This window comes from Sarcophilus harrisii, chromosome 1 (assembly GCF_902635505.1).
Source record: "Sarcophilus harrisii chromosome 1, mSarHar1.11, whole genome shotgun sequence".
In the NCBI taxonomy this organism is placed as follows: Eukaryota; Metazoa; Chordata; class Mammalia; order Dasyuromorphia; family Dasyuridae; genus Sarcophilus; species Sarcophilus harrisii.
The window spans coordinates 355,572,276-355,591,520 of NC_045426.1; the positions used below are offsets into that span (position 1 = coordinate 355,572,276).

General features: G+C 31.2%; 1 protein-coding gene across 10 annotated transcripts in view; it reads left to right on the forward strand.

Moving 5' to 3' along the window:
* The window catches only part of TCF4 (transcription factor 4), a 422,297-nt gene that overhangs the window by 359,063 nt on the left and 43,989 nt on the right, over nucleotides 1-19,245 (forward strand). For all 10 annotated transcript variants that reach the window (XM_012541488.3, XM_023496179.2, XM_023496177.2 and 7 more), the window contains 3 exons: nucleotides 2,769-2,902; nucleotides 10,531-10,663; nucleotides 18,450-18,517. In XM_012541488.3, the coding sequence (XP_012396942.1) occupies nucleotides 2,769-2,902; nucleotides 10,531-10,663; nucleotides 18,450-18,517 (335 nt within the window). The remainder of the gene's footprint in view (nucleotides 1-2,768; nucleotides 2,903-10,530; nucleotides 10,664-18,449; nucleotides 18,518-19,245) is intronic.

A 19,245-nucleotide genomic window follows, 5' to 3' on the forward strand; every position in this document is an offset into this window, starting at 1 on the left:
ATTAATAGTTCCTATCACATTTAACTTACTCCCACTCCATTTGAAGTTTTGGCCTTTTAAATTCAGTGACAAATTTAACTTTATTTTGTTATGTCAGGTATCCATGATTTTGTCAGAGTGTACAGTCCCTCAGCTAATGGAAAATCACAGTCCATGGCTATCCTCATGAGTCTCTATAATAAAAATAAACAAAAACAAAAACCTCATCAATTGATAGTCAGTGTTTTGGTGATAATTCTTTAAATTGCTTTAGGCTAGTCCTATGATGACATGTACATACTCTGTGACTAAACCATATTAGTCTTCCAGTTTTCTACAAGTTACTGGACCACTAGCATTGCTTCCAAGAGGCTGGCTTTATTTCTGTAACATTCACAGTGACGGAATTGCAGTGCTATCTAGTACAAATTAGTCTAATTTGTCCGTGTTAATTCATGTTGGTATTATAAAGTACGATATTAAAGAATACCCCCATATTATTATTTAAAGGCAAGCAGAATACCTGTCTTTTAATAGCAGCTTTTCACTACTTGTGTCCTATTGTAGTGGCAAAATTGAGTGGTCTCAGTTGGTATTGTTACCTCTTTAGAATCAGGTAACACTGCCATACATAGCCAACATTCCATTGATCCCCCATTTCCTTTTTCAAATGACATGAAGAAATTATGCTACTTGTGGTTGAGAAAATAGTTCCTGGAGATGAATTTATATGTTAATTAAACTTATATGTATCCCAGCCATTGACAAAAAGGTTTTTTCATCTTAATGGAGTGACCTGCTTGCATCATCCAGGTCAAAGGAGAAAGATTAAGTAGATTAATACTAATAATAATTTCCGAATTACATAGAAATGAGCCAAAATATGGGAGCAAATATTGTTTCTTTACAGAACTAAAATTGACATAATGATTTGATTCTAAAAGTTAACATTTATCATTTCATATCCACAATTTATTTGCTCAGAAGATAGAAATATTTTCCTATTTTTAAAAAAGCAACATTATGGCAAGATCACAGGAATATGAAAAATATTAACTCACTGTAAAAAGCAATACATATGTAAAATATGTATTTTTGAGTCTGCATCGAGTAGAATTTTTTAAGATAACAAACCCTAAATAGATTTTAATTGCTACATAGTGCATCTCATTTCAAATGTATACAGAAGCTCTTGCTCTTTAATGTAGTCTTATAAAGTTATTTGTCATACCCTTCAACCATTCATAAAAGAATTTAGCCTTGGACTTTTAAATTAAAATAGAGATATCTACACTTCTCTAATATAAGGACCTCTTCCATATTAAATGAAGTATGAGCTATGTTAAACATGCTTTTCCTTAATGCCATGATGACAGATAAAAAAGGAGTTGGGCTCCCCTTTTTGTGCAAAAAATATTAATTCCCATAAACCTACAAAGAATTGTTGAGTGTTAAACCTTAGATGCTGCTGAATTGACTCAGAGAAAGAGTCATGCTCTACAAGTTTGGTTGAAGCATATTTTAATTGCATTGCCACGTCCCCTAATTTTAATTTTCACTTTTAGTCTTGCAGCTAAATTTCTTAAAATTACAAAGACATGAATGAAGTTTTATCTTCACAGTACTTATTTGAAAAAACCACACAAATTATTCTTCCCAACTGCTTGAAAACATTCCAGTTTTCAAAATTCCAATGTCTAGAATTAGTGCTTCAGTGAAAAGCCCTTGATGGGATGTATAGTGCCCCATTCAGCTTGCCTTGTAGAAGAATTAGAAGTACTGCCAACGATTAAAGTCTATTTGGAAAAATTCTCTGCAGGTTTACTATGGAAATAGTCCAGTTGTTAAGGAATCAATGCCAGCAGCATATTCAATAGTAGCATAAGTTTACTTCTCCAATCCCACTTCTTTCCTCTGCCACCCACCCCCAAGTGTAAAAAAGACCACAGAAACCAATACCAGAAACCATAGACCATAGTAGCAAGGGAGATTTTTATATCCAAATTATAGTATAATTTCCCTAATTAGTTTAAACTGAGAAAGTCCTAGGAATAAGTTTTGAATTTTGAATACCAGTATCACAATTTGGCCTGACAAAATACATGTAATTTTGAACCTTTTGCTAACCCATATTTTTTTAAATATTAAAAAATATTCTCTTTAAGATATGTATGTCTTAAGTTGCTTCTACTGAAAACCTAATATCTTACAGCTATGTAAAAAAAAAAAAAAATCCACTGAGAAGCATATGTATCCTAGAGATTTTTACCCTTTCCTATTATAACACATAGTAATTCTAAGATTTTTCCATATACTTTGTATATTATAGATCTGAAACCCAACCTCTTAAGTCAAATAACCATTTGTTTACTTTTAAAATTTGTAAAATTGCCAAGTATGTAGTATATGAAGCATTTTTAAGCTAAAAATATTCATCCCAAAATATAGCAGCAGTTATCATAGAAAAAAGGGTGAGGGAGTTGCCAAGAAACTTTTATTTAACATCATATAAACTGCTAACTTGACATAATTCAATATGAAATTGTGTTCCATTTCTCTCTCTTCAACTTGATTTTTAACTGAGGACCTGTCATTTATTGTTCACTGTTTTTAGCTGCTAGGTAATTTAACACCATTTTTTTTTTTTATGGTAAGTTTTCTAGTATAATCTAACATAATGATAAATGAAGTGCATTGGGACAGTTATTTTTAAGTTTATGAGACAAACACTATTCTATAGCCAGTGTCAAGCCCTTCAGGGAAGCCACAGTTTTCTTTGTCCTTTGCAGATGGCCATCACAGCAGTGACCCTTGGAGCTCCTCCAGTGGGATGAATCAGCCTGGCTACGGAGGAATGTTGGGCAATTCTTCTCATATTCCACAGTCTAGCAGCTACTGCAGCTTGCATCCACATGAACGTTTGGTAAGGCTGTTTTTTGTTGTAATGGAGATAAGAAAGCCAGTTGACTGATTATTTTACCCTCTTGTTTTACAAACATAAGCATAAAGTCTAATGGGTTATCTTCATCCCTGGAGTTCTTTAAGAAAGGATATCCAGGTATCAGCCTTAGATGGTTTAGGCTGGAGACTGCACTGGATGAATCATTTCTTTAGATCCTTCCCAGATCTAAGAAACTATGATTTTTCTAATCACCTTTTTTCTTCTCACTTTTATTCTTTCCCAGAACACATATGCCTCCTTTCCTTTTATAATCTCAGTTATTTTTGTTCTATGTTTTCTTTGTGTATCCTAAAACACCACTGTCATTATTAAAGGGAGTCCTATTGTAATGAAGCCATAGTGACCATGTTAAAGGTATGGATTTAATATGTTATTTTATATGATCAAAAGTGATAGACTTTCTTTTCCACCACCCTCCACTACTTATGCTTTTTTCAGTCACCATTAGACTGTGATTTGTCATGGCTTCTTTCCATCTTCAAGATCCCATAATCTATTAATGAAGAATCTATTAGAAGAAAAAGTCATACCAGATATAGAAGCTAGACTTTGTATTCATGTAAGTTTAGTCATAATATAAATTCTTTTAATATGGCATAATTTTAAAAGTTTGATCATACTCTCAAACTCATAAATCCAGTACTTCCATGAATATGTGCTCTTACTAAATCTTAGTTTTTCTCCAGTGATTCAAGCCACAACCCAATTAAGCCTACTAAGTCTGTACCATCTCATCCTTGTCTTCACATAAATTACATTATGACACAATTTAAGAATTGAAAGGCCCTCACCTTCAATATATTTTTTTCACATCAAGCCTAAATCTTTGCAGCTTATACTCAGTACTTACAGTTCTGCCCTCTGGGTCAGAGAACAAATCTAATTGCCCCCAACCCATCTTTTCTTCTCTAAGTAAAACATGTTTCTTTTCTTCAACTAATCCTCATATGACATGGACCCAAGAGCTTTTGCTCATCTTACTTGCTCTTCTTTGAACAATCTAGAATTGATCAATGTCAATTAAGCTCCATTTCTTGGAATTGAAGTTCATAATCCAGATGAGGTCTGCTGAGGGCTGAGAATAGGGCTTTCGCCTCCCTATTCTTGCAAGACCTGCCCTTCTTAATTCAACTAAAACTTATATTAGCTTTTTTGGCTTCCACAACTTACTTTGAACTTACTGAAACTTGCTATTCACTAAAATCCTCATATCTTTTTTCAGAATAATGGTTGTTATCTATACATACTTCTTTTGCCATATACTTGTGAAGTTGATTTTTTAAAATTTCTAAGCATTAAGACTTTATGTTTAAAACTCACAGAGAGGATCATTCAACCTATTTCAAGCCTTCCTCACATTTTCCTGATGTAGCAGATTTACAGGTGGAGCATGTAGGCTATCCATCAAGGCTTTGCCAACTCTTCAGTGATATGTTTTGTCTTCCTCTTCTCTCTATGCTCCCCTTTTCTCTTTATATTTCTTGTTTTGTTTTGTTTTGTTTTGTTTTTTTCAATTTTTTCCACAGAAGTATATTTGATTCTTTTCTTTGATTCCTCCTTTCTATTTCTCTAAGCTACTGCAATTTTGGCAAAGGTATGTTATCTGCATTTTGCCACCAAGAAAAGCCCTATAGTATTTTATGGGATTCTTAAATCCCTCAATACCATCATCATTTTAACTATTAAGATTTTACTAAAGGAGTATCTCAGTAACCAAGAAGAACAAGTTTCTAATAACAATATCGATCCTTCTTGGTACTAATTTTGATCTCATCAGATTTACATGTATAAAATCATTATACTATCACATTTTTGAAGTGAGCCTTTGACATAAGTAACTTTACAGTAAATAACAAATGTTTTATTTTCTAAATTTTTCCCAGGATGCCTCATCTTACCTAGAGATGGGTGCTAGAGAAGTATTAGAGGGACACTATCTGGACTGAATCATTGTAAATTAACTTTTAATTAACTGGATTTTCTTATCAATAGCTTTACTCTTTCTCTACCACTGTTTTCTCATTTTCATTGGAAATGCTGATTAACAAAAGCTTTTATTGTAATTTCAACTGAAACTTAGTATTCCTTAAACCCTATAGACATTTTCATTAAAAAGTATTGGCACTGTCCCTGTCTGGTTGAATTTTAGTACTTTTTAGTTTTGCTTCTTCAATTCTATTCTTCTTTCTTTCTTCTCTTTTTTCATTTCTCTTTCTCCTAGTCTCTAGGTCACAGAAAGTTAGAGAAATTTAGTTTGATGTTTCGCCAACTTACCAGGTCTTATTGTCAATAATGCTTATAAAGTATTGTGTTAGTTTGAAAATGCCTTTGTTGCAGATGAAAAGTATAAGTTCAAACTAAAGGCACAATTGCCTTTATAAAAGATGTTACTGAACCAAAATACTGTTACCTCTTAGAAAGATGACTTTGAACAAACCCATACTCACTATTAATATGTAGGGGCATATATAGCCATGTGTAGTCATCCCACAAATAGAATATCATTTTTGGGCTCCACAAATTAACAAATTTCAGTAATTATAGTATAAAAATGTAAAGAAGCAAGAACTGTCTCTGCATTCTGGTATAGTTTTCTTGACTAACTTGAATAACATCAAATTATTACATCCAGTAATCAATGTAATTTCCGTGATTTAACCATCCATAATCTCTCATTGAATATACTTTTAAGTATCTGTGAAACTGATTGACAGTAATTTTTATATGTAGTGGGAAATCAGTGTCCTTTCATTTGGAAATGATGATAGTTCCCTACATTTATTTATCTTTTAGCCTCTGGCCAAACCTACATGCACCAAATGAAGCTTTTGCTATAGTTTTCTGGGAAAATCAGACCAAAGAAGATTTTCCCTGTGTTATTTTAGTCCTAAATGTTAGATTTTCATTTCCAAAGGTCAAACTTTTAGAGTATGATTGCTGCCCCACCTCACACCCCAGCCCCGCTGTTCAAAGTAAATAAATAAACAAATAAATAAATGATTCTTGGTAAACTACTGGTGAGGAAATTTGCCTTATCAATGAAGACTTATACTTGCTTTGCAAATCATTGTCTAGGGCACTCAGGAATTAAATTAAAACTAATATTAATCTGCTAGAAACAAGATTTGATTCCTCACATTTTTGTAACTCTGTGGCCAGCTCTCTCACACTATTCTGTTACTTAATTACTAAATATTTTATTGTAATATACCAGATAAATAAAACATTTTAACAACATAAACAAGCAAACTCTTGCCACTTCAGCAATAACTTTAAGATCATTAGTTTACTTTTTTCCCCTATTCATGCTGAGTTACCACTCCTTTTACAATTTTAACTTCCAGGAGATACAAACCAAGAGAATTGCAGAGTTAATTGCTACTATATTTCAGAAATTTACACAGTAATTCATAACTTATGTCAAATTTATTTTTCTTCTTGACTAATAGTTGGCTAAACTTTAGAATGGAGTTACTGTAAAAGATTGTTGAGCCTTCTATCCTGGAGGTTTCTAAAATAGGAGAGATTCACATCTGTTTGTGATAATTTAGTCATGATTCTCAGACAATTGGTTGGAAAAGTTGACCAATCAAGGTCCATTGCAGTCCAGTGAATCTAGAATCCTACCCTAAAGTGAGTTTCATGTGCCTGTCCCTATTCCATTGCAACACAAACTCTCAGTCCAATACTTGTTTTCTTTCTCTCTAGATATAGACATATATTGTAATGTCTGTTCTTGTATTATCTAATAATGACCAAAAATATTTCCATCACAACTACTCACTATCCATATCATTAAAGATGGATAAAGTCCCACCACACATGACAAAAATCAGTTGATGGCAGGATTTAGCAATTTACCATTGCTTCACCTTTACCTTTTCTCCTTTAGACCAATGTAAAGATGCTCTAACTTTTCTAGAAGGCATGTCATGTAGGAATCTCTGCAGTCAGTCATTATACCAAAAATGGGGGCAGTCATTTCCCAATTATCCCTGCTTCTTAACATACTATATATATATATATATATATATATATATATATATATCCAATATTTCTGTGTTTAAGTAATTTTAATTCTAAAATTAATTTCATAATTTTGACAATTCTTTCCTTATTAACCTGGGGTCTCTGCATTTGTTTGTTAAGTTTGATATAATTAGTTTCCTTTATAACTCCATGTATATTGTCTTGTGCTTTTAAAAACATTTTGAGAAAGGGTTCATAGATAGGCCTTATCATATTGCCAAGGGGAAATCCAATACATAAAAAATTGTAATATTGTATTATTCTCCATTAAATTTAATTCTTTGAATATCTTTGCATGCTTTCTTCCATGTTTTCCACTTATATATTCTATCCTGGTCTTTGAAGTACATACATAATACACCCCTATTTTTTTCATGTTGTCCCTCTTCACTTCCTTCTTTTGATCTATAAACCATCAACAACTATATACTGCCTCAAAGAGCCTATGAGTTTGATTTTGATTGTCTATGAGCCATATATCCATTCTATTTTAGATGTGGCTTGGTATACCTCAGCTTCTATCACTTTTTTGAAGGAAAAAAAAAAAGATCTCATAGGAGATTCTATTTATACCCTTAAAAAACTAAAAATTCACACACAATAGTTCTCAATAAACAAATAACATATTCTACATATGTTTAAGAAAAACTTCAGAGAAAAATTATGTTAAAACAAGTTATTTAACAGAATTTCATTAAAACAAAAATATTTAAATATTAATCACCTTCTTTTCCCTATACCCTTCATTGCTTGTTTCCACCTCAGTTTCACATGACTCATTCTTATAACATATAGTCCCTTGTATCATTGATGAGTGAAATATGGTTTAGGAAAATAAATTCTTGTTAAAGGACTGAATTTTCTACTACTCTACATTTTACTTATGAGCTTAAGAAAACACTTGGGACTTTTATTCTTTTGACTACTTTTTTTGGTTATCTATAGATTTACTATCACCTCTTCTAAAATTAAGTATCAGAATCTAATTTCCTGCCTTAATGTACATAATAGAGTGGGCATGATTGAATCTTTTGTGCAGCTATTGTAGTGATATAGTAGTATCACTCTGAACATTAGTGCTCGAGATAGATGACTCTGCATATAACATATATAGTATTTTAGATTGAATACATGTGGATTCTAAAACAAAATCCTAATGTTATTTGATGTTTTTGTTATTTAATGAATTCCCTAATATATTGTTTCCTTGTGATTTATTTTTTCAAACAAAAGTATATTTTAAAAGGAAGATGAAATTCCTATCACTTGAAAGTTTTATATCATTGGATTTTATTTAGGTTGTACTATGCCTGATGTAATTCATAAATAAAATCAGCATTCTAACATTCATTTATCTCTACATACAAACCTCTTCTTTTCTTGCCTGCACAAAGTGCAGGACTTTTATATGCTTCATCACTTATATCACAAACTTCTTAAGAAAGCTCCTTAACTCCTTTAGAGTTTTCATTTGAGAGACAGTCTATAAATATCTGTTAAAATGATTTTTTAAAAGTATGGGATTCTTTTCCAAAGGCTTTTTCTACTTATCCTATTATCCTTTCTTATTCTGAACTATGGTTCATGTTATGGACATCTCATTAAAAAGCAACATAATTTTAGAAGATTTCTTTTTATAATGATGAGTAAAATTCAGATAAGAATAAGTGGTTCAAAAGGTGCCTCAAAAGAGATGTCTTTGGTTACCTATTAATCTGGGGTCATACTGCTTTTGCAAAGATAATTTTATCAAAGGTCATTTTAACATTGGTAATATCAACATTAAAACCTGAGTCCTTTGGCCAGATTAGTCTTTAGTCTAAGGAAGGTACTCTGTATATCAGGCATTTATTTATTAAATATTATGTGTCAATGAATGAACCAGTAGGGTTGGGGGGGGGAGGGTAGATAAGAGGGATAGAGAGGTTATTGTTACTTCGCAATTTGTTTTGTAGGGAAACAGAGAGGAAGGAGAAATTGTTCTGCTTTCTCAATCCTGTCCTAGGTGAAGAAGAAGATTGAAAAAAAGTATAAGATGTTCCCTACCTTCACTGAACTTACATATTATTTGGGGAAATAAAATTACACAAGAAACAACTTAAAAGAGTCATAAAAGACAATACATAATTAAGTGCTAACTGATGCTTTGCAAAATGTTAAATACCATAGGAAATTAAGGAAGGGAGAGCTCTCTGGAGTTTGAGAGAGTTAGAGAAAATGCAAAGGAAAAGGGGAGGAACTGGATTATTCTTTCAGTAATGAATATATTAAGCCAATAAATGCTAATGAAGGACAAATGAGTGGAATTTAAACATTGTTAACTATCTCCCATGCAACTTAATGTTATCATCCTAAAGCTTGCAGCTAAAATATGCCCACAATAATTGTATAAAAAATTATTAAAAATATATAATAAAGGAATCCTAGTTTTTGTCATTATGTGACCTGTATAATCAAAGAAAGTATATTTTTAGATGATCAGCCCCCTTTATTCCATCCATATAATATAAAAGTGAATATATAGTATGTTTAAAAAATATTATTTTATAAAACAGAATGTTTTTCTTGGAAAAATACAATTTGGCACAACTTTGTAACTAAAGCACATTGTCATCTCATAGACACATTTTTATAGGCCCAATCAATTCCAAGATGTTACACATAGGTAGTAAGATTAATTATCAACATTCATCACTTATTACATGCCCTGGGAAAAGTGGCTTACATAGAATGCTGTCATAACAACTTCACTTGAAAAGATGAATTGTAAATCAAGGGCTTTCTTAAAGGTAATCTTATTTCAAAGTCCACTGTATAGTTAGCAGCTAGTACAGAGGCCATGGAAAGAAAGTACCAATAATTTAAAAAAAAAAAAAACATTCTCAGTTCAGTTTTGTTCAAATTTATTCAAATTTGGACATTGTTTTACAGCTCTTAACCATATTCTTCCAGAATAAGTTAATCTTATATTTTTTTTCTAATTTCTGTTTTGTGAATTTGAAAAGAAAGTGATTTAGTCAGTCAATAAAAAGATTTAAGATTTTTAGTTATTTTTTCCCATTTGATATAAGGAAAACCAGAATAGATGGAACTGGAAGGTCATATGAAACAAATATTGATTTGCTTTTCTAAAATTTGGTGTGTGGTGAAATTTTTCTCAAATAATTATTTTGGAAGCCATAAAAACTTCTGTTAGGGGCTATCTTTAATTGATTGATTATTCTTATTAATTTAAGTATTTTTCAATTACACATATGGAGGTAATTTTTAGTACAGTATTAACTCTATGATGCTTAGGTCACTTGATAATTACAGTTCTATTTAATGAAAACCCAAGCCAGTTATGTAAAAACTGAGGATCATACATATTTTTAAAATTTTGTTTAGCTTATAAATAAATGGTTTAAGAAATTTAGAGTAACTAATAATTTTACTTAATTATTTGTTGACCCTAAAGGCATATCTTTGGTGAAAAATGAGTCGTGAGGCAAGAAATAAATATAGAACTGGATGGTCATTTCTTTTTTTTTTAACTCCAAATTTTTTGCTTCTCACTATAGAGTTATCCTTCACACTCCTCAGCAGACATCAATTCTAGTCTTCCTCCGATGTCCACTTTCCATCGTAGTGGTACAAACCATTACAGCGCCTCTTCCTGCACACCACCTGCTAATGGAACAGACAGTATAATGGGTAAGTCACAGAAAGGTCTCCATATTAATATATATGACCAAAAGAACAGACTTTAGAAATGAAAACTTTTTTTCACTTACAATAAGTTTACTTGCAGCCATCTAGTTTAGGCAGTCTACAATTTCATTTTGAAGTCCTTTACTAATACAGTAGCTAATGGCAAAAAAAAGTAGCTTATTCCAAATAAGTGTTTATAGCAATTAAAGATATAATCCTTGATGTTTCTATTGGCTTGGTTATAACTAGCATTCTATTTGTATCTATTTCAACTTTTAGCTTTTCACCTGCTCTTGGTATTAGGAAAGTAGATCTGGATAAAATAACCTTCTCACATAGAAAGATCAAGCAGAGCTATCAATGAAAAACAGGGAATGATAATAAAGACAATGCCAAATTCACAGATTGCTTTGGACCACTTACTCATCTGTACTGAAATTTCATGAACTTTGTTAAGCAGAGATTTAGAAAGATATTCGATTATTGTTCATTTTCAGATCAGAACCTCTAAGCTAAAGAACAAAGGTGAATCTATGGTATAATTTTGATAGTTATCAGTGAGGACTGCAAAATTTTAAGGCAAGAAAAAAAGAAGTAGTTGCAGAACAGAAAATGAAATTATATATCAGCTTGTGGTTTAGATGATGGAAAGCCCCATTGCTATAGTCATGAGTTTTAGATCCACAGGAGAATGCATGGTCATTTATTTACTTAAATGTGCTGTCTTAAATTTCCTGCCTACTTTTGGTTTTAATATTTTTCTTTTAGTGAATAAAGTGTGAATATTCAGAAGGAAAGAAGCAGCTACATTTATGGGAGGACTCATATATTCATAGCAAATAGGAATAAATATATGTTGACTAATTAAAAAACTGCTTTATTTCTAGTATAGGAAAAATGCATGGTTTGGGAATAGTTAGTAATTACTAACTATAATAAGATAATAAATGTTGAATAAGCTATAGTCAGAATAGTCATTAATCTCACATAGGGAAATGATTGTATTATTGAAGTAGTTGTATGAGAGTAATTGTCTCGTAGGTGATAAGATGTTATCATCAGACATGGTTACTATATTCCTACCACAAGTGCCAAAAGATGTCCCGTTAATTTGCAGAGAACAAGTTGCTCAAATGCAAAGGGCAAGAGAAGGAAGCCCTGACTTGATGAAAGAGAGAGAATCAGAATTCTTTGACTCCCATATAAAATACTGGTAGAACAGCAGTGATCTAAAATAATTTTGTATATATGACAGATTACAGAATTCCTCATTAATAAGTGAGTGAAAGTCTCATCATAGTGAGGGATGTTTCTAGAGTAATTCAGTTTTGTGGAAGAGAAACTTTCTAGACATAGTAACTAATTTGCTCAGGTTATCAGATCTTGGTGTTCAGATGGGAACAGAATCTCTAATGGTTGTGTCTCTGAATAAAACATATCTGCTCTGTTAGATATTTCTTCAAAGAAATATTTCAAATATTCTTTTAAACTTTGCCATTGTGACTAGGAGACTTTGGTTCCTTTACAATAATAATTCTTTCAGATTTTGATTTGATTTTCATAGAGAATGCTGAGCTTCAATTATGGCAGCAAGTTTTTATAACAAGATGAGAAGCTTTCTCTTCTGATGTTACTGATACTTTCCTAACAAACAGTATAGATTAATAAAATACATCTGTAGAGTTTCTAAAAAAAACTTGGCATATATTCACTCATACTTAAATGCAGGAAATAAAGAAATATTACATTGCCTATATCTCAAAGAACAAACAGAGCTAATTAAATAATTGGTAAATAGGGAACACATAGCCTGACATGTGTTTTAGATTACACACATGAATCTGTATAAAATGACTGTAAGCAGTACTAATGCAGTAAGAATGGAGTTCAAGCATTAACACATGGGCCTCATATTTTTCATGTTTTCTTGATGAAGATACAAGTCATTATTTTCATAATGGAGATGCTTCCATTAAGGCTACTTTTCCAATTTGAAAGAAGATTGCACTATCTTCTGTCTCTCACATGTATTGAGAACCTTTTGCTTTTATAGCATTTATTTCACTATTACTTATGGTCTTAATTATTGACTCAAGTTTTTTACTAAAACAAAACTTAAAATCATGGAATCATATTAAATTAGAACCGCAAAAAAATTAAAATAATATATACCAACTTATTCTTTTTACAGAAGAGGAAACAAAGCCTCAGGTTGATTCAGAGTTGTAAGGCTTTAAAAAAATGTAACTTGAGAACTGCATTATGAAACCTTAACAATTTAACTTCCCTGGACTCTCTTTAATAATGGAAATTACAAAAGCAAAAGTTAAATTATTCTTCAATCCAGGTTTCAGAGATGAGGTAGAGTCACAAGGTTTTGGGTGAGTGGGTTTTTGTTTGTTACTTCAGAAATAAAATAATTTATTTAGTTTTATTTTATTTCCAAATTCTCGACCATTAGATTCTTTTAAAAGGTTGTTCTTACTACACTAATGAATAATTGATTTTTATGATATAATCATCCATGTGTCGTCAGTTGAAATTTAAAGAGAAGTCAGAAGCATCCACCTTAAGGAAACATCAGTATACTAATTCCATTAAAATCACCAGCATCAAAATCATATTTTTAAAAATTTAAACAAATGGGAAAAGATCCATGAGTAAATTGGTATAAAGTGCCATGGTTGAAGATAGTGATGATTCCAGTTTTGAGTTAGAATTAAAGTAGAATAACCAGAGAATCATGAGTTGTATTTATTGCTAAGTAATCTGTCTTCCTTTACTTAGTTAGGCTTCTCCTAAAGTATCAGACCCTTTTCTCTCAATAGGGTCTTACATTGAGCCTCTCCAATATGGTAGAGCAAATTCTTTTCACTAACCTAGCTTCAAGCACATAAAGTGAATTCAGTATTGTATCCAAGGAATAAAGCAGAGTTTTATAACATAAGCTTAATAATTTAAAGGAAATCTTCTAACATTTCAGGGTAATAACCTCTGCAATATTTATGATAGGACATGGATGAGGGTCAATCATGGTTTGTAATCTGTACTATTACAGGAAGGAGGGCCCATAACAGTGAACTCATGGAGTCATTGAAGAATTGAAGTGAAGCAATCAATTCCCTTTTACCTATAGCTGTTTGTCCAAGACCTTCTAAGGTTGCATTTAACTCAGGACTAAGTATATCATTCTGGCAGCACTAAAAGTAACATTTATTGAAAAGAAAGGAGAGACCAGTTTTGTAATTAGCAGATATTTGTTGGTTCTGTTCTTTAAAAGTACTGTGCTAGGATAGGATTGGAAATGTGAATGTACTATTGAATCTTCCCCTTAGAGGTGAAATAGTACATGGATAGCCAGATGAAAGGAGCTGTGGAAAGTATGTATCAATGTGCAGGATTAGGATTAGAAGAAGACACTGCCAAAGGTTTTCACCATACCTGCCTTTCCTACTATAATTGATCCTTAATTAACCATCCCCGATAGGAAAATAAGCATGTGACCTAATCCCAGAAGAATGAAGCAGTCCAGAAATATAAAAGTCCATCTTCCCCACCAATATAATCATTGAAAGAGACATTTTCTTCACTTAAGTCATGGGCAAAAAGCCTTTTATGTTTGGGACTTTTCAATTCTCTTGTCCCTAGGTGAAAAAAATGAGAACTGTGTATATAATATATTAACTACAGTGACAGTTGTTGTTTTATTAGACTGAAGTTGAAATTCTTTATTAAGGATGATGCTACCTGTGTTTCAAAAAACCTCAAAGTAGTATTGAAAAAAGAGACTGCCAAGATAGATTTAATTAATTCAAAATATGATAAAGATTTGTTTGGAATATATCTAAATGATTCTTGAATTAATCTAGCTTACTAGTTTTACTTTTAATGACATGTTTGGATGACATTGAAGCATTTCAATAATTGACTTTCCTTTCAGAAGAAACATTCTCCACTTGAAGACAATTCTCAGTGATAATAGAGTAGTTATGTAATATTCACTTGATGTTTTATTCATCTTGAGTTTTTGAGTACATTTGGGTGATGAACAGCCACATAACAAATAAGAAAAGTATGAATTTTATCCAATAGTATCAATACATTTTAAATAGAACCACTAACTGATTTGAACTGTGTTTTCTTTTATTTCTTACAAATTATTAGGAAGTCTGCTTTTCTGCTAAAATCTCTCCTACCCCAAAACCTTGCTATCAAGTAAAGTTTTAGAGTATGTATTTGAATTACAATTTTAAAACTGTCAAATACAATACTGCCTTAGAGATGTTGCTTATTTTTCATCATTAATTTCAGGTCCAGAGTTTATGTTACACATGTATCAATTCAGTAGCCAGAAGATGTCCAGGATTCTATTCAAAGAATTTCAGATTTTAAAAAAACATGTGTTCTTTAGATACTAGGCCATGACCTAAACTTTTTTCAAAAGATTTAATGCCTTTGCTATTAACTTCATGGTATATCCACATTAAGGTTATGGGTATATATTGTGGGGGTAATTCATACTTCTGGCATTTTCAAAATTCACTGAGACCCTAGGCATAGTTCATCCTGTTTTTTTTAGGGTGTGTATGACTATAACTTTCATTTTCCCCAAAGCTGATATTAAGACAAAAAGAGGGTGGTCTGAATCAGAGTTAAAGATCTTAAATTCTTCATTTTGCTTATATTTCAGCCAACAGAAGCAGCACCTGTGTTCAAGTCCTCTGACTGATAATCTCCTCACTGGCTGTGCTAAACCCTCCCACAAAATTATAGTTTCTCCCAACAATTAAATTTCTTCCATATTCATGCCAGAACTGTGTTTAGAAATGGATTCTGTTCCTCTCTTCTGCTCTCCTCCCGACTTTGAAGAAGATTAGGGAGGAAATTATCCCAATTGTTGCTCACGAGTTAAGCAGACTCTTAACTTTGTTTTGCCATGAGGACTTGACACATGTGACACTATGAGGTATTGGAGAAAAATGGACTAAGAGAAGATGTGGTGTTAATCTTGAATCTAGTCATGTGACCTTAAGCATGTCCCCTTACCTTCCTGGGTCTTAGTAGTCCTATAAATTAAGGGATTTGGCTAAGTGATACCTGAAATCCCTCTTCTCTCTAAAATCAAGTCCAATCACTATGTAGACAAGGATCAAATAGCACAGAGAATGCCTGTAGAATTAAAGGTGTGGGGAAGGAAGTTTGAAGAGCAAAATTTTAGGAAAGGTAGCCCAGAAATTTAATGGGCACCATATCCTATATTTGAAAAGGTCAAAATAATTCTGCTTAAAAACTAAACACACCTTGTTCTGATTTTATTTATCCACTCTACTTTGTCAGAGATTTAATAAGTTGACTCATGCTACGTTACATAAAACTTTTAGAGAGATTTTATTCCTTTTTTTTACTGCATATTCAATATTGTAAACATTTATTTGTGAATACATATCTATATGTACATACATACATGTTTGTGCATATATATACATATATATATATATATATATATATATATATATATATATATATACACACATTTCTGTACCTCAATTGTTCATCATCTGTAAAATGAGAAAACTGGTTAGATGACTTAGATTTCCTGTTAGTTCTACTGTCTGGTCTATTTTAAAACTCTTAACTCCATCAATATATATATATATATATATATATATATATATATATATATATATATATATATATACATAATTAATAATTTACATTGTTAAGGTTTACAAACTGGTGGTCTTGCAAAATTACTAGCAAGATTATAGATAGTGAGCTATGATTCTTCTTGCTTTGTGGATGGGGAAACTGTGGTTTAGAGAGACTGAGCAACATATACATCATTATACCCATAGAAAAGATTAATCAGAACTTGAATCTGATAGTAATACCATTTCTTCTTTTTTCCTTACACCACTTATTTGTTCTTTTTTTGAGCACGACTTAGGATAGTTTGAAGTGGTGTTATGTTTTATTTTTATCCTATCATCCACCCATCTAAAGGCTTTTATACCTAAAATGAGAAAATTATATTAAAATTGGTAAGAAGGCTGTAATTACCCACATTGTCTTTAACTAATAAAAACAATAACAGGTAACAATCTCATTTTTAAATTAGTAATTTGTTGTTGTTTAGAAACTTAGAAAACTAAAAAAATTAGAAAAAAGCCATCCAGCCCACATCTGGACCCTTAGATGCTTTTCAATTTTTATTCTCTACTTTGAAGCTGTTTTGAAAACATGCTCTGGAAAACTATTTGCTTCAATATTATAACATCCATAATTGGCATCATGGTTACTATCTTGTTTGGACTCTTCCTATATTATAATAATGTAGAATTTTACAATGTGATTTTACAAAGTAAATCCTAAAACTTCTATTTCAATTTTATATTATATATATATATATATATATATATATATATATATATATATTATATTATATTATATTAATTCAATAGGAGAATGGCCAAAGAAATTGTGGTGTTGATATAAAGGCATATTGCCACCATAAGAAATAATGGATATGAAAAATTCAGAGAAACACAAGAAGTATGTGAACTAATCAAGAGTGGAGTATGCAGGATCAGGAAAACTAAATTCTATGACTATAATATGAAGGAAAAGAAAAAAAATAGACAAAACTGAGCCCACTCACTATATGTGGATCTAACATGTTTTATCAAAAGATTTTTTTTTTTACTTATAATCACAGTGATAAAAAAAAAGGAAAAAAAATAGTGACTATGATAAGGCAGTTATAATATCTTCATTTCATAGAATGGATTAGCAAAGTAACAAGCTGAGTTTCTATAAAATGATGGAACTTTTAGGGTTGAAAAGAATCTTAATTATTATTTATTTTAACAAATAAAGAAACTAAAATGTCACCTTGGTTCAAGGACAGAGCTAGAAATGAAGCATGCATACTTGGAAAGCCTATATGTTTTTTAGTTGTGTAAATTAATTTGTTGAATTAAGTCAATAGAATTCTAGATGCCATTTTTCTTCTATAAAACAGCATCTATTTTATACATGATAGCATCTGTTTCCTAAGCCTCTCATGTATATATCTATAAACTATTTTGAGAAAATAGCCCATAATAAATAGTACAATATGTGTTGTAAATAAGAAAAAGAAATAACTTTTATGATCAATGATTTGTACAGAATTTGACTTGAATAATGTTGGTGACATAGCAGTTTGTTTCTGTACTAATAAATAGAGATACATAAGTGATACGTGAACACACACACATATACATATGCAAGTATTTTTAAATGTTTCATTTTTCTACAGGTGGTATGTATACAGATTCATTGTTATATGTAGTGCAGTGAACTACAAAAGAGGTACAGTGTTTACTATGTGTCAAGTGTTGATGAGTAACAAAAATAACCAAATTTCATATAAAGTAGAATAAAAGTTCTTTCAGAGACTCCAGAGATTTCAATTTGAAGTGAGACTTCTTTAACTACAAACTCTCTATCTATATGGTTTCTGCTCCTCTGTCATCATTGTTCTTAATCAAAGGATAGGGCAAATATCCATTAGGACATTCAGAAGAACACACCAAGGTGTCAGGTGTATATTTGATCTGTTAAATAAAAAAAAAGTAACATGAATATATTTGACATCTACCTTAGCAAACAAATTAATGCTAATTAAAGATTAATGTGATATAATTAGCATTAAAATGCAATTAAATTATGAGTAAGTGGACTAGGAATAGAAAATTCTGAAATGTTGTACTGCCAGGTTTTCACATTCAGCCTTTTGTTTTTGCAGCAAATAGAGGAAGTGGTGCAGCAGGCAGTTCACAGACTGGTGATGCTCTGGGGAAAGCACTTGCTTCGGTAAGAAAATATTTACTCTGGTCTCCACATTTACTGTTGTAAAAGGGTGAACTTTAATCAAAAGTGAAGGTTTAAAATTTCAGAAAATGAACAGCAAACAGAATAGATTTGATCCTAGAGAGTATCGAACTTTGTTGTAAAATGTAATGTTCTTAACAGTGATCAAGAGTAGCATTTATTAGAAAAAAAAGTAATGATAGTAATCATTGATTTCACATTCAAACTTAAAGATTCAGTCAATAGAGAAATATACATTTTATGTCAGACATAGTATGTCAGCATACTAATATTGTTTTAAATGTATGCCTATACTTATGTATATATGTGTGTGTATAAATGTATGTATATATGTACATAAATATGTTTGTGTACATACAAATATATGTGTGTGTATATGTATATGAAAATATACCTGTTCTTAACTATAGCCTGCTTAAGGAAGATTGGGGGGAGAAAAGAGGAAAAAAAGGATAAGGTAAAAAAAGTGCACAGCAGAGAACAAAAAAACCACAAGGAAGCAAAAAATAGATGGATAGTTATGAGTATAACATCTTCTGTTAATATATATGTTTCCTTGAAATGGAAATTTATTGTTGCATGTTTTAAATCCTCTCTGATGTTCTGCTGCATACAGGAATTTTTTTTTTCCTTTTTCTCTTTTTCTTTTTCTTATTTTGTATTTAAGTTTTGAAATAAATAAATGAATAAATAAATAAAATGTTCATTGG